The following is a 22,990-nucleotide window of genomic DNA, read 5'->3' as shown; positions in this document are numbered from 1 at the left end:
TATCAAACGTTATTTTGAGGCATTAAACTCCATCATTGTTTTAGAATTATTGAAGGGGTGTTTGTGTCGTTACGATAAGTTGCTTGCTGAATATAAGCCAAAATATCAAATCCACAAAGACAGCTTTCGTAGCTAGTAAATTGTGAATCTTTTGCAATATAGCTACCATTTCATCGCTATATGAGACAATTTCCCCAAAAAAATGAATCCAAGAAATCCATAGTGTTGCTTTAATCAATGAATCCAAAACATAATCAATAGATTATTTGATTATAATAAGATAATCCATATTTCCATCAATATTTCATTGCAAATCAATTACAGTATCTGATTAAATGGACCCACAAAGAAAATCATAATTACCCCTGGTTAGAACTAGAACAATATCAATTTCAGTAAATATCAATAAAATTTCAGTAGCTGACCTTCCCTTTCTCCCACAGTCAATCAAAAAATCTAGCATCTATAAATCAAACACTATCTCAACAACTCTGACAGCCTGGTGGAAAACCAACCAAATCACTAAATCACCACTAGCACTGAATAAGTTTACCCCACTTTGGCACAATCCATCTTTCACCCTACAAAACAAACCCTTTCACTTTGTCACATGGGAACAAAAGGGAATCACACACCTCCGTCATCTATTTCAGAATAACCAATTTATATCATTTAACACACTAATTCAAGCATACGGGGTTGGGAGAGACCAATTTCTTCAATATCAACAACTCAAAGCAAGAATTAAAGAAAAAGCAAGTTTAAGCAATAATACGCTACAGCCATCTCCGCTAATTGAAGAACTAACCCAAATTAACAACCATAAAAAACTGACTTCCAAATTGTATACAATCATATCTAACTTAAACAGCACAATAACACTCCCAACTATTAAGTGGGAAAATGATCTCAAGCTCTCTCCCAACCCTGACTTATGGGAACAAGTATGCAAAAACACTTTCACCATGACAACTAATCCCAACCTACAGCTTATACAATATAAAGTCATCCACAGAACACACATCACTCAAAGCAAGATGTTCAAAATGGGAATGGCCGACACCGAGATTTGTTCACAATGCACTTTAGGGAGCACAGATAACTACCTCCACGCCATTTGGTTATGTCAGCCGGTTCACTCCCTCTGGACAAAGGCCACTGAAACACTATCCACTATCCTGTGTTGCAGAATCCCAACTTCAGCACCACTATATGCCTTCTTGGCGATACCTCCAATACACATTTCCCACCTAAATTCAAAAACCCTCTGCTGATTTCTCTAGCTGTCGCTAAGAAAGTAGTCCTCCAGAACTGGAAATCAAGGAAGTCATGTCACATCACACACTGGACTAATTTAATTTCAGAATACATCTCAATGGAAAGAAACCACGCTCATCAAAAGAAGCATATGTCAGCCTTTGAAGAAATATGGAAACCATTTATAATCTTTACCAAACCCAACCAACATGCTGTTGATATATCCCTTCTGATCAACAGCAGCATCACCAACAGTAATTACATATCCACCCTGTCCAAGCACTGCACAAACACTTCTTGTCCCTGGTCTCCTGTCTTCGTCTCTTGTCTGTCAATGTGTCTTGTCTCTTGTCTATCGCTGTGTTTTGTCTCTTGTCTGTCTCTTGTCTGCCTGTCCCATATGTCCTACAGTTTGTTGTTGCTGTTGTTGTTGTTTTTTTGTTTCCTGTTTGATGTATGAACCCCCCTTGAAACAAAAAAGCTGTAACTAAAAAAAAAAGATGTCCCCCGAAGAGGGGGGGTGGTGGTGGGATTAAAATAATAAAAAATATATAAAAAAAGATCATCAATACTAGCCTGGGTATACTCATGCTGCCTTGAGCGCGATTTCATTCGCGCTGCTAGGCAGCCTGGATTCCATGGACCTAATTTTCAGGGAACCAATCGCAGAGCAGGGGGGGACAGCAAGATGATTATGACGTCTAAGCAACACACCGAAGCTTGTAATTTGGTTAAGAACCAAACCGGCTTTTGCTCAAATCTACACACCTTCACTACTGAAAAATGTAAGGTTAATTTATCAAATGTTATTTTCAAGTATTAAAACGCTGTACATATGTCATCTGGTATAGGCTAATTGACTGGCTAGCCTATGAGCTATGCACAGACGCATTTGATAAACATCGTTAGCGCCCGCTCTGGGCATTCATAAGCCATGACTCAAATATGAGATAACGAATGTTTGGTTCCCAGACCACATCTCATTGAGATGTGGTGGCGTTAGCCAGGCTAAATCAATACATTATTTTTAATAAAATAATTCAGAATGTTATTATTGACTGTGATCAAATAATTCTTAGTTGCAGCTACTGTAGTAGTTGCAGTTGTAACTGTGATCAAGGCTCTTGGACAGTACGGTACTTGGGCATGTGGTCAATGGAAAGCATAGTGACAAAGCAAACACTCTACATGAATGGGAAGTGTTTAGCCTATTTACACATAGTTATCAGTTATCATGATTGTTGTTTGCTATAGCCGTCCTCATTTGAGTTAAACTTTAACACAATGACTAGTATTTTCAATACAATTGTACTCCAAGTATCAATTCAACTGTCAATCTACAGTTTATAAAGTCAGGAAAAAGGATCCTGTTGTAAATGAATGGCTACTGATTTTTATAGCAACAACTTACATGCATGTTCACACATAAAACACGTACAGTAAGTGTTTAATTTCTGTATCGTTAAGTTCCACACAGACCAGTGAGAAGAGGCTGAGTCGGTACAACTACAGTGATTTTCAGAGTATTAACCGCATTGTGTGTAAACAACAGTGTTTTATGCAAATAAAAATTAAAAACAGTGTTCCAAAACCAATGTATTGGTTAATAGTCAGGGAATTACAAGGCCAGGTCTCTCTGAGCTCTGACTAAATAATTTACAATTCAGTAGAACTGGATTGTGAAAATCCAAGCAACTTGTCTGACACAGTAATACAGCTATATGTTTCTGCTTAGGAAATTGCTGTCTCATTTTATATTGTTATTTCTGTATGTGGCTTTGTCACTTTTGGGAGATAGGCTAGGGTCTAACAGGTGTAATCCATCTCTGACAAGGTTAATGTATACACTTTGGCATTGACATCTGGTGACTTGGTGACTTGTCAAGTCATGTTGATTTGGAATTTAATATTTTTACTGTTTACTATTTTTACTGTAAGAGTGTGCTCTCATGCTAAACAAACATTTAGAATATTGAAGCCAAAAAAAGTGACATCAACAAATTCTTGTAATTCCTCTTGTAAGTATCCTAGCATTCATTTGCATTTGCCAGCTGCACACTGGGATGAATGATAAGGAAGTGAAGTGTGCTGACGTTTTCTCAATGAGATGTGACAGGAAATTTGTCTGTGACGCCACTCTTTTTTTGCATAATGGATCGAGATGTAATGGAGTTGCGTTTTTGAACATGAGAGACATTTGGACCTACGTCAGCAGCAAATAAGGAAGATGAAAGAATCTTCCTGGTTCTGAACCACACCTGCTTATATTTACTTAGGCAAAGTAAAGAGAGAACAGACTGTTGATGAGACAGATAAACTGATGATCACTAGATAGATAGATAGATAGATAGATAGATAGATAGATAGATAGATAGATAGATACGTTATTGATCCCAAAGGGGAAATTCACACTAGCAGAAAAGCAGTTCATTATTATAGCATGTTATATGGTATGGTCTTGGTATACATTACTAATATTGGCACTTATATTGCACTTTTTTTTTTTGTCTAATTTGAGAAGATACCTGTTTCCCCTTTTGTAGGTGAGGATGCTAGTGGTGCATCTAATCATCGCCATCTAGTGGTGGGGGGTTTACACACAACATAAGGTGAACAATACAGCAAAATGAAATATTGCAATACTCATATGGATCGATTTTGTTTTTCTATAACCCTATAGGAAATACTTCTTATTACAGTTTTTTCTGATTGGTTAAGCACTTTTGTTGTAACTATTGGCTATTTTGCAAAACTCTACACACAAATAGCAAAACCTTTCACCAAATTATCAAAACATTGTAGTTCTCTTGCAAAAGCGAGCACAGTTTGATTAACTCTTCACACCTTTGTAAAAATGGTGTTTCTGTATCAATCAGTAAACACAAGCCATCATCTACTAAGCACACATTGTGTCAACACACTGATGGTATGAATACAAGACACATCTGGCTTTTGCTTTCTCTGTGCACAAGGTAGGCTACAGTATGTCAGTTTGAGGTCATATTTTTGTCATAGTTCTGTAAACATATAGGAATCCAAACTTCAAGTATTGGTCTTCACACTCATCAAAACAAATACAAAGTCAAAACACAAAATAGTAATTTCACTGAGACAAAAAAAAAAATCTGTCTACATCATGACATCTCTCTAGGTACGGCCACAAAATTTCATCTACAGTACATTGCATGCAATGTCCTCCTGTCCAAGGCACCAGGCTCCTGGTCCTTGTCGTCCTCTCCCTCTCGCTCCTTCACCTCCACGTCCTCTTCCTAGGCCTCCTCTAATTCTCACTCTTCCTGCTCCTTCCATTGTACTCCACACGGATATCTTACCTGTGCCTTATTTACACTGCTTAGGCTGATTGCAAAGTGAACTAATGATCTAAAACAGTTTTCACATGTGAAAATGTGCCAGACAGTTGGCAAAATAGTGTTAATGATAGCCATACATGTGTATGATTTTGCTAGGAGTGTGTTGGAAATTTGGTAATTGAATGTAAGCAGTGAGTTTTGTTTAAAGTTCCGCAAAAAGAGTGTTGTGCAGTGAATTGTGCCTACAGTTTTGCAAAGTGTGTGTTACAAAATTGCAAACTGAGTTCAAAGCAGTGTTTGTGCTTTTAGTTTTGCAAACTCAGTGAGTGGTTTTGCTATATATGTTAATAGTTTTAGAAATTGTGCTACAAGAATCACGATTAGTGCTTTAGCATTCAGAAAAAACTGTAATGAGTAAATGTTAATATTGCTGAAACATTAATGCAAGAACTCAATTGTTTTATCAAACAGTTACTTTATTAACAGGCTACATATCATTGTCAATACAGCGATACATTATCTTAAAGTTGTCTTGGTTTTGCCAAAGGTTGTTGATGCCTGAGGTCAACAACAAATCAAATGACACCCCACCCTTCCACACACCTAAAGCACCATCCCGTGGGTGGAGTTGTTTATAGCTCAGTCCAAAACACCACATTTGTTTACCATTTAAAGACCTGTGTCAGTGTATGGGATCAGAATGGTGGACTCTCTGAATGCCACTGTAAAAGAGCTATTCTGAGAAAATATTCTCGATGACCTGTCATGAATATATCAATAAATAAATATGAACTTTAAAAAACAGATAACAAAAATAAATCTTTCAATGCATATACAAAATGTCAAGTGCAATGCGTATGTACAGTACATAATGAATCAGATAACTACTGTATACCAGGCTTTCAAGTCACAAATGTCTTTCATCAAGCCAGACATGATTAGAAGTTAGGCTTTTATACTTCCCCAGTATTTTGATAATGTTATGCTGAAATGTTTGAAGACCACAGCTACAACCACAAAAAATATACATAAATAGGTTACACTCTCAGATTAGGTTTCAACTCACACTAGTTTCAGCAATTCTTGTCACAAATGTCTTTCATCAAGCCAGACATGACTAGAAGTTAGGCTTTTATACTTCCCCAGTATTTTGATAATGTTATGCTGAAATGTTTGACGACCACAACTACAAAAAATATATCATAAATAGGTTACACTCTCAGATTAGGTTTCAACTCACACTAGTTTGAGCAATTATTGGATCCTTGCAGGCTTACTTAAACAAATCTCACCATCAACAGTACTCACATGACGTAGTGACATTACACCGACATAAAAACAACTAAACTATTGTTGAATCTTTTTTGGCCCAATTCAATAGATTTTTATTTTCAAAATTAGCAGTATCCTGGTGTGTTGGGTAATTATAGTAAATGCGTGGTAGTGCTTTTTGAGGAGAAGATGATTTCACTGAGTCTGCAATAAATGACTTTGACCTTGAATAGCCAGATGTTGCGCACTGAGCTGAAAAAAGAAAAGAGAAACATACAGTACATCGTCAAATGAGGACCGTTTGTCTTCAGGCACAGAATGGACAGGGCTATTACTAGTATCTACAGTATTTATAAAACCCACCTACAGTACCAGCATTGTGTTGACTAGCATCAATATCACTGCATAACATCCCACTGCATAGCCTCAGGTAAACTAAACTAATACATCATAATTACAGTATGTTAGTTCACGCTATATATAATACCTCCATGTTTCTACAGATGTTATTTTAGCAGAACAGTGGCACTTATTTCCACAGTGTTAAAAAAGAGATGTACCTGGCCCCGGCAGTGGCGCGACTGGCTGGGGCACCTGCACCGCACGCCGGCGACCCGGGTTCGATTCCCGCCCCGTGGTCCTTTCCGGATCCCACCCCAACGCTCTCACCCATTCACTTCCTGTCTCTCTTCACTATCCTATCATTAAAAAAGGCATAAAAGCCCAAAAAATATACTTAAAAAAAAAAAAAGAGATGTACCTATGATGAGTGCAATTCCAAGCATGAAGAGCGCCACGAGTAGTGCAGTCAGCAGTCCCACAGCTGGTGCAACTATCCACACGGCCTCCCAGTGGCTACTGCTGGGCACAGGGAACGGTGCCTCTCCAGTTGGGGCTATAATGAAAGGGACACACCAGTTTATATCTTGTAGTCAGTTAGTGCCTGTCAGATAAATAAAAGGATTGTGATCAATATTGACCACTGGCGAACACCTCACATGTAGTTGTGTGTGTCGTCACACCAGTCGTGTGAACAAGCAATGACACGTTCATTCTAGCCTCCCCCTAACCACTTCATTTATGTTAACACTGTTGAATTCTGTTTTCTATCAAAAACATTAAAAGCCTCCCAGTGGCTACTGCTGGGTACAGGGGACGGTGCCTCTCCAGTTGGAGCTATAATGAAAGGGACACACCAGTTCATATCTTGTATGTAGTCAGTTATTGTCTGTAAGATACATAAAGAAATTGTGGTCACATATGGTATGGTATGGAAAGCACAGAGTTCCCTGAGACTGCTGACCTCAGCCGAGAAGGCAGAATTCTTCGTAGTTTCATTGACCATAATTTTGACCCTTGGCAAACACCTCACATGTATTTGTGTTTGTTGTCACGTCACCCGCGGGAACAAGCAATGACACGCTTATTCTAGCCTCTCCCTAACCACTTCACACATCACTCATGTTAAAAAATAATGTGCACAACATAAATCCACACATGTAAAAACGACCATACATTGGAGAGGGCAACAACACGGTCGAACAGTTAAATTCTGTTTTCTATCAAAAATATTAAAAGCCTTCCCTTTTACAACATTTAAGTTTCACAAGGGCTAACTGGCTGTGGAAGGAAGTCTGTAACCCATGTCTGGCTGTGGTCAAGTCAAAAAAGGAAACATCATTTTGAGACTTTCACTGCCATGCAACATTGTGTTTAACTTTGTATACTTCAATTAATTGGAACAGATGAGTCAATAGATTATGTGAAGTTAAGAAAGTATATTAATGATGTTTTGATGAGGTATGTTCTACCAAACATCTGAATAGACCTACAGAGGTTTCAGGCCCAGTGCCCACTCAGCTAAACAGCTAAATTCATCAGCAAGTTAAACAGTTTATTTTTAGCAAAGATTAACCTACAGGATTTGAAATCACAGTGGAGAATTGTTGGGGCATACTTCACATCAGCTCTTTTTGCCTGTGGAAACAGGAGAATAGATATTATGAGAATGTGTCGGATATACTATACACACACCACAAACATGCTGTACATATACAGGCGGAAAATAAGTATTGAACATTTATTTCAGTAAGTAAATTTCCAGTGAGGCTATTCACATGAATGTTTTACCTATGACATTAGTATAAACTCAGATAACCCACACATATGCAAAGAATCCAAACATTAAAGTCCATAAACAAAGTTATGTGTAATAAAGTGGAATGACACAGGGAAAAAGTGTTGAACATGCCTATATTGACATTTCTTCAATACTTTTTTGGAAAAGCCTTTGTTTGTAGTGACGGCTTTAAGACATTTCCTGTATGATGCAATCAGTTACATTATTCAGGTGTAATTTTGCCCCATTTTTCTAAACAATCTTCTCGTCCCTGTTGTGAATCCTGATTTTTAGTTCCTTCCAGTCTTCAAGTGGATCAGGGCCTTGATTTCCTTGAAGTATACTTACTGAATAAAATGCTGATGTGTTCAATACTCATTTCCCCTGCCGTGCATATATCATACATTCTAAAAGGCAGAAAATGAAAGTAGCAAACCTGAATGCAGCAGTTTTGACCACACATATTGAAGGTGAGGTTGGGTACCACCGATTGATATTTCTCCTGTTAAGAGTAAATTTAGTCATTCATTTCAAAGAGTATAAAGACTTTTCTCCAAAATGCTCAATTTAATAGCACCAATGTGGGACACATGATTAAACTGGTCTATAAATAATGTAAAAAATATGCCGTTTTTATTAGTATTCATCTACCCATCCCAGCATATAATCATTGTAGATAGTCTGAATAGAAGTAGATTATACTTTTCAAATAAAGTGTTCAACAAATTGTTCTAACTACAGTACCTCTTCAATCATGCAGATTGTATCTGTAATCAGTAATAGACATGAAAGACTTACAACATTGAAGGTGATGACATCTTTGTTTTCCTCACATGCTGAAGGCCCAGTCCTGCGGCAGAAACTTATCAAAAGCGTAGGTCTGCTCTTTGATGTCACCAACAGCTGTGTCTTGCCATTTTCCATGACTACTCCTATGTCCCAGGCTATGAAGGCAATGAACATGCACGATAAGATCATCCTGGCAACTCTCATATTTTCTTTTCAGCATAGGACATATCCAAATAATGAGTGTGTTGTCAGGACATGTTTGTGGTACGCACTTAACAGCAACATTTTGGTTTTGATTTCTCAAAATGGCCTGAAACACATTTTGATGGTTCACTGATTTGACACTATTGTTCACCCCTTTATACCCAGGGGGCAAAGGGGGTTTCACATGGGTTGCTGTAAAAGGTTGTCATGCAAAAATAAAATCTAGGATGTCCCAGGATCACAACCTGGGTGGCCAACCCGGTCAATAAGCTGCTGTTTGTGTGTTATCGCCCTTTTTATGCCCCATTATAAGTCTATGGACGAATATATTATGGGGTGAATAGGGTAAAAATTTTAACAAATAGATATCCCCACAAAAATCCCTCAGATGATTATTTACATTAAGGCAATACTTTTTTTGTATTGCAAGTTTCTTTTAAATATCATGTACAAATATGTAAATGAAGCATCATACACTTAGCCTAAATGTACGCAATAGCCTAATTATCAAAAGTTTGGCCTGTACCTTATGGGTAAATATAGTAAGAAACAGCCTAGGCTGAGCCTAACCTATATATTTTCTAGGATCTTACACCCTGTAGATATGATTTAATATGTGCTGAGACAAGTCTCACCTTCTTCCACAACATTTGACAATGAATCTCTCTATAGTATTTGTATTGTATTGTAATGCATAGATTCTCAATGTACACCCATGTAGCTCTAGGTTAGTGTAACCCAAAATTGTCCCATGTTAACATTCATTTTTATATTCAGCATAGCCGGACCTTTCACCAAAAGTTTGTTTGGTTGATAGAGGTGCACTTTAAGCCCCCCAAGCCCAAGGCTATAAAGGTATGCAAATTCGTGCATATTTCATTTGATAATGGTTCATCTACATAAATGTACAGTATGAAGTATTTCAGAAAACTTACAATACAAAAAAGTATTATCTTACAGTGAGTAATCATCTAAGGATTTTTTTGTGGGAATATCTATTTGTTAAAATCTTTAGCCTATTCACCCCATAATATATTCGTCCATAGACTTATAATGGGGCATAAAAAGGGTGATAACACACAAACAGCAGCTTATTGACCGGGTTGGCCACCCAGGTTGTGATCCTGGGACATCCTAGATTTTATTTTTGCATGACAACCTTTTACAGCAGCCCATGTCTGATTTCCCTAAAAAAGGGGGGTTTGCCCCCTGGGTATTAGGGTTATTTTCTAATGCAAGGTGTCATTCATTCATTCGATCATTAATTTGTTCATTCAGCCTGTTTATGAAAGTTAATTGAGGGTAATCTTAATTTAATTTTTACTTTCATGGAAGGCTGCACATTGAAACATATGATACTTAAGGTCTACCCATACGTTGCAACTGATGACGAGGGTTGCTTCAAGGAGGGTGTGACATTAAGATTTGCTTTAAATAGAAAATGAGGTACAGTAGGTAATAATAGGAACCTACCTGTGAAACCACCGCCAGCAAATGGACACTTTATCCAGGTAGCTGTTTTTGTAGTAAACTAATGGGAACAAAGAGCACAGGTATGACTACTCTGACGTCAGCACTGAGGGACTGCACTGACATCAGCATGCAGCTTGATGTCATTATGGAAATAAAACTACAGACACAAAGACTGTCCCAGAATTTCACCTTCATGCAAAGTTGTGGGTGTGGATCCACTGTGGAGAACAAAACCTGCAACGAAATTCAAAACAAAACATTACCATGACCAAAAAAAACATGAAATAACTGCAGTCCTGTATATTAACAACATAGTTTAAAAAAAAAAAAAAACATTGTATAAACCTCAGTTAGTAGGTGGGAAATGTTGCTCACATCTGGCAACTATTTGAATGTTGTTGCTATCAGCCACATAATAACTGGTTCCATGCTGTCTGATTGGATGATCATGAAAATATGTCTAAGGATGTTCTCCAGGAAAACCCCATGTTCCATAACATTGCGCTTGCACACTCAGGAACGTTGCCCAGCAACATAGCTCAGAGAGTTGCCTTGTGTATCATCAGGGTAGAAACATATCAATTGAGACCACTATCTCTCACCTTTGTCTTGGAAACAGATTTCGAGGCATTGGCCAGATTCTCACAGATTTCCTCTCCGCTTCTTTGGCACAAAGTGACAACGACGTCAGTCTGACATGCCGGTTCCCATGATAACATCTGCTCTACTGAATCAAAGGCCACGCCAGACCACAACTCCTCCATATCTGAGGGAGACCATTGAACAAACCAGATGATGCACAAGATAAACAGTTTGTTGTAGCAACACATCAAGGTATGTCAACATCATGTTTTTCTGAGAATTTCAATAAAATGGTTAACATACTATTCTTAAAGGGGCAGACTTGTACTCGAGGTGCATCAAACACAGAGGACCAACCCTGGGAAATGAAAGACAATCTTGTGTTACTATCTCCCACAGAGATTTTCATAGAATGTCATGATAATGAAATGCGCCCAAGAGCAGCATTGTTACTAGTTACCTCAATGCACAAGCAAGGCAGTGGTCTGGCGTACTGCAGTGTCACATTCTTTACTGGCTCTTCCTTTTTTAACTGGAAATACAAACAGAAAACATCTGTCAAACAGAAAAACATTGCCGCTAGCATGCAGTATGAACACGCAAATGACCTCATATTCTCAGAAAAGCACTCCATGGAAGGTGAGCTAGAATCCCACCAGGAAATATCTTGTTGAGATGCCTGAGGGGCAAAAAAGTTGGCAACTTTGAAATGCATTCTTATATAAGCGTGAACAGGACACTATGGTGATAAAAAAAAGATAGGTAAAATAGTAATGGTTTGTGCTTTCTAAATGTTAAACAATGACTTGTAAAAATGCAATGACAAGGTATTTGTATATGTGAATATGTATTTTATTATCCTGGTGGTGATTTGCAAGGCCTGTATCCACAGATACTTCACATTTTTTAGGGGCAGTGTGGCTTTGTATGTTCTGTGTGGATTAGTTCCGCTTTCTATAGCATTTGTTTTGTGTTTGTCTGGGGTTCCTGAGTGATTCTATGGTGTGAAGGATCATCGCATTGGAATCCATATTTGTACTAAAATTACAGTGCCCACTCAATATTTAATAATTGGACCTAGTATTGTGAACAAGTTGATTGCTAAACAGGCTGAAGTTTGATTGCATATATCAGTAATCATTTGCAGCATTTTAACAAATATAATGTTTTTTTAAAATACCATCTCCAGGATGTAGAATGATAATGGACATTGAGCTTTATCAAGATAGAAAACTATGGACTCACAAGTGCATAGGCTCCAGTTCCACGACAGAAGTATCCCTTGTGACACAGCCTGAGGTTGTAGTCTGTGCTCTCCAGCATGTTGCTCACTGATACAGACAACGCTTTTTTCTCAGAGTCCAGCTGGTATGTGATTTCCCCTACTACCACAGTGAGATGAAGATGATAGATTACAGTGAGAAATAAGTGGTCTTGTATTTTAAGATGGGAGATTATTTAAAAATGTACAGTATGGTGCAAAATGCTTAAGCTGTTATAAGATTTGTTGGTTAAGTCTGGGGCCAATGGTAACCTCAGACTGAAATTGGACTGAACTCTATGATACGGTGTAGTGTACATTATGGACACTAATACTAAATAATGAATGTAATTCATACAATGGTCAGTGACGTAATGATTTATAGTAGGTGTAAGATAGCGATTTTTGGATCATGAACTGTACAGTACCTCACCACACCTATTTCTTTAATTCACACGCCCATGGGCACAATGTTCAAATGAACTGGAGCTCATGGTTAAAAAGTCATAACTAGCTTGGGTGTAGGATAGAAACAAGACTTGCATGGCGCCACATTTGCTTGGGGGCGGGTGTAAAATAGTGCCCTAACATTTTTTCATTTTGCACAGAGTGGAAATTACCAATGCATTCTGGGACGTTTTTTTGAAGGTCAGCGTGGTTGCAACCTGAAATGAGAATAATGGCCATACACATGACATGCCCTCCTTTGGACTTTGGTGGATAGCTCAGTGATTTGTGATGAGGAAAATCAGCCATTTCATCAGATAGCCTACTACACACAGTTGTAGTATCACAGTTGTAGAATTCTGATGAAATCATTGTAAGATAGATCTAGATGGAAATCATATCATACAATAGAGTACTGTATGCTAAGTACAATATGCTTGATTACCCTTACCTGGAACATTGTACATTTTGGAAACACTCAAATGACAAAATTCAGGGCTTGTTTTCAGTGTAACATGGACGATCTGTCCTACAGCCACTTCAAAGCAGTTGTCTTGAATTTCAACCTGATGTAGAGAGAAGCAAGTAAAGTGTGAAATATATCATACAGTAAACATCAACAGCAATGATTGGCTGAAGAATCTATTGGTGTTTGCGGGTGCTCGCATCAACATTGTGGTTGTTGATTGTCAGTTCTCAGAAATCTCCCACCTACAGTGTGTATCTGAAATTAAACATGGAAAATCCCTGAAGTCTGAACTGACTACATCCCATTACACACATGCAGTTCTGGATCTGGCTGATGCATTGTAGCCTACCTGCTGTGTACTGAGGCGCTTCACAGCTCCTTTGGGGAAGGTATGGGTCCTGCAGCGTTCCATCACGCCTGCAGCAACTGTGCATATGGAAACACCCTTCACATGCTCTGAGAAAGGAATCACACTCATCATTACTTCCTCAGTCATGCAAAGCCATACCTCACAAAGGCAAGTGCGCACTGCTGCCCTGTACAAGGAAGAGGCTGCCTGGGGTACACGGGAAACGTTTGACTCTTAAATGCCCCATGCCTCACAGAGCCTCAGAACAGTATGTAAAGCATGAGGGCCTCTGATGTTAACATGTTCAGGCAAAAAAAAACAAAAAAACAAGGGACTTCCCCCTTTGGGTTGTGGGTAGTTCACACCATTTTCACAAGAAGGTTGTGCTTTTACAATGGCTAACTTGCATAAGCGTCAGAGATTCTAACAGGAAAGCTTCACAGTACAAGAGTCCCTTTTTAAAGCTGTCATGAACTCCTGGCAGCAGACCACTGAACTTCCAGTGAAACTCATATGACCCTGACAGTCAGCTACTCAGTCAGGAAATGTCACTCAGTGGGAAAGTGCTACATACCATTCATCAACAAAGTGCTCCTCACTTGGAGGAAAAGTGAGCACTGCTGTCGCCCTTCACATTTCATCACTGTGGAGACGCTCATGTTGAGGGACACATTGTCTTGGAGGCCTTTGGGAGGTTTCTTGCATTGTGGAAAAGATACTGTTTTAAATACAGAAAAAAATAAGAACATCTCATACTTTAGTTCATTACATTTTTGTTTTGTGGCACAATCAGGTTTTTTTTTTTCAAGACTTTGGGAAAACATGTTGGTTAGATATTTCTGGAAATTAAGGCCACGAACAAATAGTATTCATGATAGGGAGGGAGCTCAGAGATGTTAAATTCACTCAAGGACGTGAAAACTGGAGAAAATAGGAAAATTATACTCACAGTCAGGCTTTGTTTTACAGTGCAACCCCTGTCAAGGAAACATAAATGCACTATAATCTTTAATTTCATGAAACCAACATTGAAACAAGCATTTGAGGACAGGAGTTATTGAATCAGCACCAAAACAGCTTTCATTCAGTTAACTTTATTTGCATGTCCTTGCTGCGTAAGGTGGAGATTACACGTAATGAGGAAATGCTTAACCGTAGGGGTTTGCCCAGATGACTGTAGACTATATCCTGGTTACATTGACTGTGACTTCTATCCTCCTTTCTTTAGAGTAGGAAGGGTGCATCTGTCCCTGAAATTACTGTCATTTTAATAATCATTTACTGTCATTTGCTCAACAGCAGGAAAAGCATCTGATGAGTGTTGGAATCCAATCAGAGAAAAAAAAACGGACTCTGCCCTCTTAAATGATGTTAGTATACATAACTGAGAAAGAGGTTTGGTTTAGATAGTCTAAGTATTTTCCTTTACTCCTTTACACTGATACATCTCTCTCTCTCTCTCTCTCTCTCTCTCTCTCTCTCTCACCTGGCATTGAACCACAGATTGTTGATATGGGAGTGAAAGCATACACTCAACCGTAATGACAGCCCACCCTGGGATCCCCCACACATTTTCAAATCAGACATCTCACATTCATGGGTCCCCACGCACACAAGTGCCTCACCCATCTCTGAGCTTTATCACACAAACCTAACCTCGGGGTCCCTCGTATCATAGGGCCCTAGTTCACACCATCAACCTAATATTTTCAGTCTTTCTAAATTCGCAAGAGTTTGTAAGCCCAGGATGACTTGGACATACAGGAATGCATTCCTTAACTCTGATACAGAGCAACAGCCCTATAACTCATAAATGCACCTGATTTTGTACAGCCATGACTCAACTTAGGAGTTTCGGCAATCACATCAAATATCAGCTCCGTCAGCATGAGTCATTTACAACACGTGGCTATCAAAGGATGTCGTAATGAAATTATTGTACGTATGATGATGGTCATAGTTGTATTAGTCATATGATTAAATTAGATTAATTATTGTCCCAGAAGGGAAATTTGTCTTGGGCATACAGTGCTACAGTATATACTGTATAGCTGCTTAACAAACAACACATACCAGTTCAACACAACGTAAAAGACAGAGCAATTGATATACAGACAGCAGGAATAAGATAGAGTAAGCACAAGAGACATCGGAATCAGTACCTAAATCCGAGAAAAACACCTACACCATCATATTGCACATAGACTCCAACAGCAATACATTTGTATTACACATTTCCCAGTTGTGTTGCCCTTTTATGCCACTAAATAGTATGGCCCATTTCTCAATTATATTGCAATAGCTATATATGAAAAGTGGTAGTATAGAAATCATGATTTCACAGACATATAAAAAATTATGCATTGCACATGCAAATGGCTGTGCATCCAAATAATGTTGGAGTGGTGGTGGATGTTAGACCTCCTTGTACAATATTGACCCATCAAGATTTTTGCATTGATGTCATACATTGCTGGGTGGAAGCATGGTAGTCATAGCTATATATGAATAGTGATTGAACATGCATAACATGTATAAGGGAACTTTTTGTGAAACACCGGTACAGTATATGAGCATATTTAGTTTTCCAGTCAACAGTATAGATGAATGAACATGAAAGTACCCTACCTGATTACAGTGTGATCCACATTGCTGGATGGTCTGAATCCTGTAACCATGTGACAGACAACTGCAGAGACTTAGGAGCAACAATACAACAGATCTCATCTTGTCTCAGGCTTTGCTATACTGTCTAATCAGACACCTGTCCTAACAGAGCTATAAAGTGAAACGTTTAATTCATTTGAAATAAAACCTGACTTCCAGGGGTGGCAAGAATTAATATTTCTGTTCAATATCTATTAGTATTTCTTAACAGTTCATACTTTTCATGTCTTTCTGAGACATGGAGACCTGACAACCTGGACCAAACAAATGTCAAGAAAGTTACGTGTGCCGTTATAAATATGAACAACTGCTCCTCCCTCTTGTTGTTTCTCCTCCTCCTCCTCCTCTGGCAGTAGCTTTTCCAAAACAATTCCAGGCATCAAGTTGATAACTGATGTTGAAATGTATAGCCGTGTTTCAAAAACACTATAATGACAACCTGTGAGATGTTGCTCCACTTACTGTCAAAGGCAAAGGGAAGTCTTAGCATGTGCAAAAGGTCACACTGCTAAAATGGAGAAAGCAGAAGTTAGTTAAAGAGCAATATTTAAATACCTCATTGTTCTTAATCCTGTTTCCAAAGGTCACCGTCACATGACCTAATATATACTGTGTCATTGATAGACATGTTTAAGTTTTAAACTGATGCGCTTACTTTTAAAACTGCCCCTGAAAGGACTAATTCTGTATGCTGTTGTGAAGACAGTATACTGTACTGTACAGCATAAGGAAATTAACAGTTATTGTGGACACATGTTTACTTCATCACAAATTGTGAATGCATTAAGCAGTAGCATTAAGACTACTTAATCCAGTCACTCATAAACATGTTAAAAGCACACAAATTAACAAAACATAAATGGTCTGATAAGGCTGTTGCTGGGAAATGGGCTGGTTCCTGCAAGCTGTAGCATATCCTCAGTGCTCTATTCACTGTTGACTAAAGAGGAGTCCTCTTTCATTCTGAATAACCCTTCTGTGACTATTTGCACTTCCTGATGTACATAATGTGAACCGTAGTTGCAACCAGTAGTTCTGTGACTCAGTCAATGACTTAGCTTCTTTAGAAACAACTTGCTTCAAAAGAAAGTCAAAGGTTGCCTCTACAATGATAACAAGAGTAAGGCCTCCACCTACTGGAAGCAGTCATCCATTACCCTCCAAAATGACTGGGAACAACAGACTGCTCTTTTATTTATACTGGTTATTATGGCCAGTGTTCCTTAAACAGAATAAGTCCTATGACTTATAGGGGTCTGTGTGAGCCGTATCCCTCTTGTTTCACAGAACTAGTTGTTTTTGTTGAAAAGTCCACAACATGCAAGGAGCCTGGTAATAAGGAAACTCTTCGGTTGGACATGTCTGTTCCTGTAATCTATCGACCCATAGCCAAGGGACTATGAAAGGAATAAAACTGATACACACAACTGCAGTTCAGTAATTGCACTCCTCAATTGGCATTCATTATATCACAACTCTACAAATTCAAAACCAGAAGACTGTTTGCCATGTTACTATAACTTCTATTACTTTAATCAATATTATTGTGACTCTTCAGAGTGCTGCACGTTCGGAGGTTGTTAAATTTGTATAATGACCGCTGCAAAGTACACTATATTGCCAAAAGTACTGGGTCACCTGCCTTGACCCCCATATGAACTTCAGTCACATCCCATTCTTAATCCACAGGGTTTAACCCTTATGTTGTCCTTGGGGTCAATTTGACCCCAAGCAGTGTTTAACATCATAAAATATATGGTTCACTTTTTTTGTTTTGCTTCAAGTTTCATGACTTTTCCTTATTTGAAGGGTACACAGAGTAAACATGAAATTTGCACAAAAATATGTTTCCAATGTCCTGTAAAAAAAATAGTTACGTTGGTGGTATTGGGGTCAATTTGACCCCATTTTTATGAAACATGATGAAAATGAATATTTGACAAATTATGGATATTATTATTGTAATAGTATGAGAACATGTAGCTATTATCATTGTTTCATATACAAGTACATATTACATATAAGTTATTTTGGCAGGTCTGAAAAAGTCCAAAAAGTCAGCCTTTGGGCTGTTGACACTGGATTGGCCATATTGCCAGTCAGGGTTCCAGGGTTCATAAAGGGGTGTGGGGGGGTGGGATTGTTTTGTAGGGCTTTTGATAGTGCTTATTACACTCTTGTTAAGTACCTACCACAAAAAAAAATTGGGTAAAAAAAATAATTTTAATCATTTTTGAGAGTTTTTTGTAGCTGGGGTCAAATTGACCCCAAGGACAACGAACGTCGTAAGATTTTAGGACAACATGAGGGTTAATATGACGTCGCGTCGGTCCACCCTTTACAGCTATAACAGCTTCAATTCTTCTGGGAAGGCTTCCACAAGGTTTAGGAGTGTGTTTATGGGCTTTTTTGAGCATTCTTCCAGAAGCACATTTGTGAGGTCACACCCTGATGTTGGACGAGGAGCTCTCAGTCTCCACTCTAATAGTGCGTTCATGCACCTCGGACCTTCGGAAATTTCTGACCTCCGATAGCGGAAAAATGACATGAACGCTAGGCCGGGTTGGATTTTTTGCTCGGAGACTCGTGCGGAAGTTTTGTGCCCCGAGGTGTCCGACTTGACGTCACTATCATATTCTCCAACCACGATGGCCTCCCTTGCAACAACACAAGAGGTGAATTTCACTGTCATTACGAATAGGCAAGGTAATTTGTCACTAAATTAACAACACAGATAGAAACACTCGCCCAAGACATTTTCCTTCTTGCTCAACCATACTAAGCAGTTGTAATAACGTATTTATGCGTTTCCTGTATTTATTTTCCGAACTGATCTCATGAACACACTTTTTTCGGAGGTCGGGACTTTTTAAAGGCGGGTCCTCCGAGGTTCCGGGCTGCATGAACGCAGTATGATTCATCTCAAATGTGTTCTGTTGGGTTAAGGTCAGGACTCTGTGCAGGCCAGTCAAGTTCATCCACACCAAACTCTGTCATCCATGTCTTTATGGACCTTGCTTTATTCACTGGTGCACAATCATGTTGGAACAGGAAGGGACCATCCCCGAGATAATGTGATAACTAGTTTGCCAGGTAAGCCCAATCAAAGGAAAACTACTTAAAAAGGATGTTCCACATTATTAAGCAAGCCACAGGTTTCAAGCAATATGGGAAAGAAAAAGGATCTCTCTGCTGCTGAAAAACATGAAATTGTGCACTACCCTGATTCATAGCACAGGCAGATTGGTGCAGACAAAGGCATACTAGGAAGGTTTCTGCCAGACAAATTCAGGATTAAAGAGTTACTTCACCCCATAACTCCACCCACTTCACATTTCTGAAAAAGGCTTTCAAAATGGGCAAGACGTTCTGAAATTTGGAGAGGGAGTGCAGCACTGCTGCAACCAATCAACCATGGTGATTTCGTGTCAATCTGGGAATGAGTGCTGCAGACAACGGCTTATCACAGGTAGGCTAATCAGGGTAGCAGGTGTTGGGGCGTTTCAGTCCTAATTTGTAACGACCCGGTGACGTAGTGTTGGACTAGAAGTGCAGGACAACGTCAGCATTCCAATAGTATTTTGGACCAACATGCCATGGCATGTTTCAAACTGTAGTATGCACGGAGAGCAATATCTCCAATACAAAATCAGACAAAATGTATTTTTCAGAGTATTTTCAATCAATCAACAGCTCAAAAAACCTATTTTAGGGTGCAGTGACCCTTTAAGAGAGCAACTGCTAAAAATGCAATTGCAAAGCAGCAAACCGTTATTTGAAGCTGCTGGTGCCTTTGGAGTCCCGCTAACCTCCAAGTGCAGGATCCTCAAGAAGTTTGCAAGTGTACATAAACCCACTATCGGCCACTCCTAAACAATGCTCACAAACAGAAATGGTTGCAGTGGGCTCAGGAATACATGAAGACTCATTTTTATCAAGTCAAGACAAGTCAGGTTTTATTGATATAGCCCATTTCATACACAGAACAGTAGCCCAATGTGCTTCACATAATCATAACAATCACATAAAAATAAAAATAAAATAGTTAAAATGTCGAGTCAATTGATTAAAACGTTAAAATAACTTGAGTAAAATAGAATAAAAAGCAAACATAGGCTAAACAGATTAAAATAAAATAAATAAGAGCACAGCACAGATGAAAAAAAAAAAAAAAAACATGAACACAGACCCATGGGTACAGGAGTGAGTTAGTGGAAGGCATCGCAGAAAAGCTTGGTTTTTAGTCTGGATTTAAAAATGGAAATGGTGGGAGAGGTTTTAATGTCTATGGGAAGACGGTTCCAAAGACGGGCTGCATAGCAGCTAAAAGCTGCCTCTCCCTGCTTGGTGCGGGCGCTGGGTTGTACCAGTTGAAACATATCTGCTGATCTGAGTGATCTTACTTGGCTATATGTTTGAAGCATCTCTGCTATATAGAGAGGTCCTTGGCCATTTAGTGATTTAAAAGTAAAAGGACTTTATCAATTCTGTAGGTCACAGGTAACCAGTGCAGAGATTTTAAAATTGGTGTAATATGTGACCATTCAAAGCGAAATCAGTCGTTTTGCGCACAGCGTTATTTTGAGAAAGTCAACAATAACAAAATTCCGGGTTAAAATGTTGAATTTCACGTTTTCGCATAATTCGACTGTATACAGTCTACAGTATCATATCGTGAACGCATTTCACGGAAAAACATACGTTTTGACTGTTAAACCCGGCGAAGATTCAACACATTTGCTGTCATTCCCGTTGTGCACGCGCTGCTTAAAAAGGTGATTTCTCCTCTTCTGGCGTGACAGGAGAACCATGTCAACTTTGGATGCTGTTATCTTAGCGAAAGTTTGTCTAATACCCTCGATATACATATTGTTGGAAAGCTTAGTTTATGGCCGTTCACGTGAGCACAATAACTTAATTTAATATTTTTTACCGAAACGACTGGTTCCGCTTTACAAGGTCACATATGATCTTTTCTTTTGGTTCTGGTCAATAGCCTTGCTGCTGCATTTTGGATGATTTGGAGAGATCTTATTGTTTTTTTAGGAAGACCAGTGAAAAGACCATTACAATAATCCACCCTGCTGGTGACAAAAGCATGAATACGTTTTTCGAGGTCTATCCGTGATATGAATTTTTAAACTTTTGCTATGTTTTTTAAATGATAAAAAGCTGATTTTGTGACTGCCTTCATGTGGTTGTTGAAGCTTAGGTTGCTGTCAATAATGGCATGTACAGATTAAATAAAAGAGGACCAAGGATTGAACCCTGAGGGACACCACATGTTAGGGGCATAGGAGCTGAAGCATGATGACCAATAGACACACAAAAACTCCTGTGCTCTAAATAGGACTTTAGCCAGCAGATAATCAAGCCAGAAAGACCCACACAGCATTCAAGTCTCTCTAATAGTATGCTGTGGTCAAGTGTTGAACGCTGCGCTGAGGTCCAACAGCATGAGAACAGTGTTTTTTCCAGCATCATTGTTCAGCCGAATGTCATTGACTACTTTAACCAGAGCAGTTTCAGTGCTATGGTGTTCTCTAAAACCTGACTGATAGAGATCAAGACAGGAAGTTGTAGTCAGGAAGGCAGACACTTGATTAAAAAAAAATGTTCAATTGTTTTGCTGATGAAAGATAGATTAGATATGGGTCTGTAGTTGTTAAGCACAGACCCATCCAGGTTGCTCTTTTGAAGTAGAGGCTTTACAACGGCCATTTTGAGGGAAAAGTGCCAGTCAGAAGTATTTATGATTAAAAGCATATCAGTAGCTATTAAATGAAACACAGATTTAAAAAGACTAGTGGGTAAAATGTTCAGCTCAGATGTAGAAGAACTTAGACTATTTACAGTCTTTTCAAGAGTGTCAAAGTGAACTGGGCTGAAATCCGACAGAGTGCTGAGCTCATCTCTCTGAATGGTAGGTGGTTCAAAATGAGAGGGTTTGTGAGACGTCTTATGTTCTCTACTTTGCACTTAAAAAAAGAAGCAAATTCATTGCACTTATCAACTGATAGAAGCTCAGGTGCCAGATGAGGGGAGGGATTTGTGAGCTTCTCAATAGTGGAGAATAGTGCACAAGTGTTATTGGCTTGACTGTTGATGACCGTAGAGAAATAAGACTGTCTCACTTTACAAATTACAGAATTGTATTTGTGAAGTGTCTTTTTATGGATCAGATAGTCTGAATTTTGTTTGGATTTGCGCCATTTCCTTTCGGTTCTTCTACATTCTTTTCTTTTGTACTGTAACTGAAAGGTCATTCGTCCATGGAGCCTTCTGTTTGCCAGTGGATTTTCTTAGTCTTAAAGGAGCAATATCATCCATAATATTTGTCATTCTTAAGTTAAAATCTTCCAGCAAGTGATCAGCAGTCCTTGGGACTGGGCTTGAGGACTCGAAAAGTGCTTGCTGAAAGAGAACACAAGTTTTGTCATTTATAGCTCTCTTATTGATCATCATGGAGTTACTCTGACAATTGAGGGACAAGCAGACTTCAATGAAAATACTGTACAGCAGTGATCAGATAATGCTAAGTCCACAACCGATGTAGAGGCAGTTACATCTTTTGGGAGAACTAGATCAAGTGTGTGGCCCTGAGAGTGGGTGGGGCCCTGTATGTGTTGTGTCAGGCTGAAGGCATCAATCAGCGCCAGAAAGTCTCATGCATGTGGGGTTTCAGGATTATCAACATGAATGAATAGAATAGAATATATACTTTTTTGATCCCGTGAGGGAAATTCAGTTCTCTGCATTTAACCCAATTTAACCTAATTAGTGAACACAC

The 22,990-nt window shown here is 38.8% G+C and overlaps 2 protein-coding genes across 3 annotated transcripts in view; one reads left to right on the top strand and one right to left on the bottom strand.

Moving 5' to 3' along the window:
• LOC134061857 (protein phosphatase 1H-like) overlaps positions 1-22,990 on the top strand; it is a 118,372-nt gene that overhangs the window by 73,440 nt on the left and 21,942 nt on the right. The window lies entirely within an intron of this gene.
• On the bottom strand, positions 5,024-16,627 carry il17rel (interleukin 17 receptor E-like). 2 transcript variants are annotated; one of them, XM_062517663.1, is made up of 17 exons: positions 16,162-16,627; positions 14,483-14,510; positions 14,108-14,251; positions 13,534-13,640; positions 13,167-13,281; positions 12,889-12,933; positions 12,253-12,389; positions 11,468-11,539; positions 11,311-11,365; positions 11,028-11,191; positions 10,615-10,659; positions 10,426-10,483; positions 8,758-8,903; positions 8,396-8,461; positions 7,760-7,817; positions 6,601-6,735; positions 5,024-6,092 (listed from the first exon to the last, which is right to left on the bottom strand). In XM_062517663.1, the coding sequence occupies exons 1-17, from the start codon at positions 16,258-16,260 to the stop codon at positions 5,911-5,913; spliced, it is 1,656 nt and encodes a 551-aa protein (XP_062373647.1). In that variant the 5' UTR covers positions 16,261-16,627; the 3' UTR covers positions 5,024-5,910. The 2 variants fall into 2 exon arrangements, with proteins under 2 accessions (XP_062373647.1, XP_062373646.1); XM_062517662.1 differs by having other exon boundaries at positions 12,253-12,392; positions 16,162-16,626.

The sequence above is a fragment of the Sardina pilchardus genome, chromosome 17, assembly GCF_963854185.1.
Source record: "Sardina pilchardus chromosome 17, fSarPil1.1, whole genome shotgun sequence".
NCBI classification, from domain to species: domain Eukaryota; kingdom Metazoa; phylum Chordata; class Actinopteri; order Clupeiformes; family Clupeidae; genus Sardina; species Sardina pilchardus.
The sequence above is the reverse complement of the archived record's forward strand: the minus strand, read 5'-3'. Positions and strand labels throughout refer to the sequence as shown.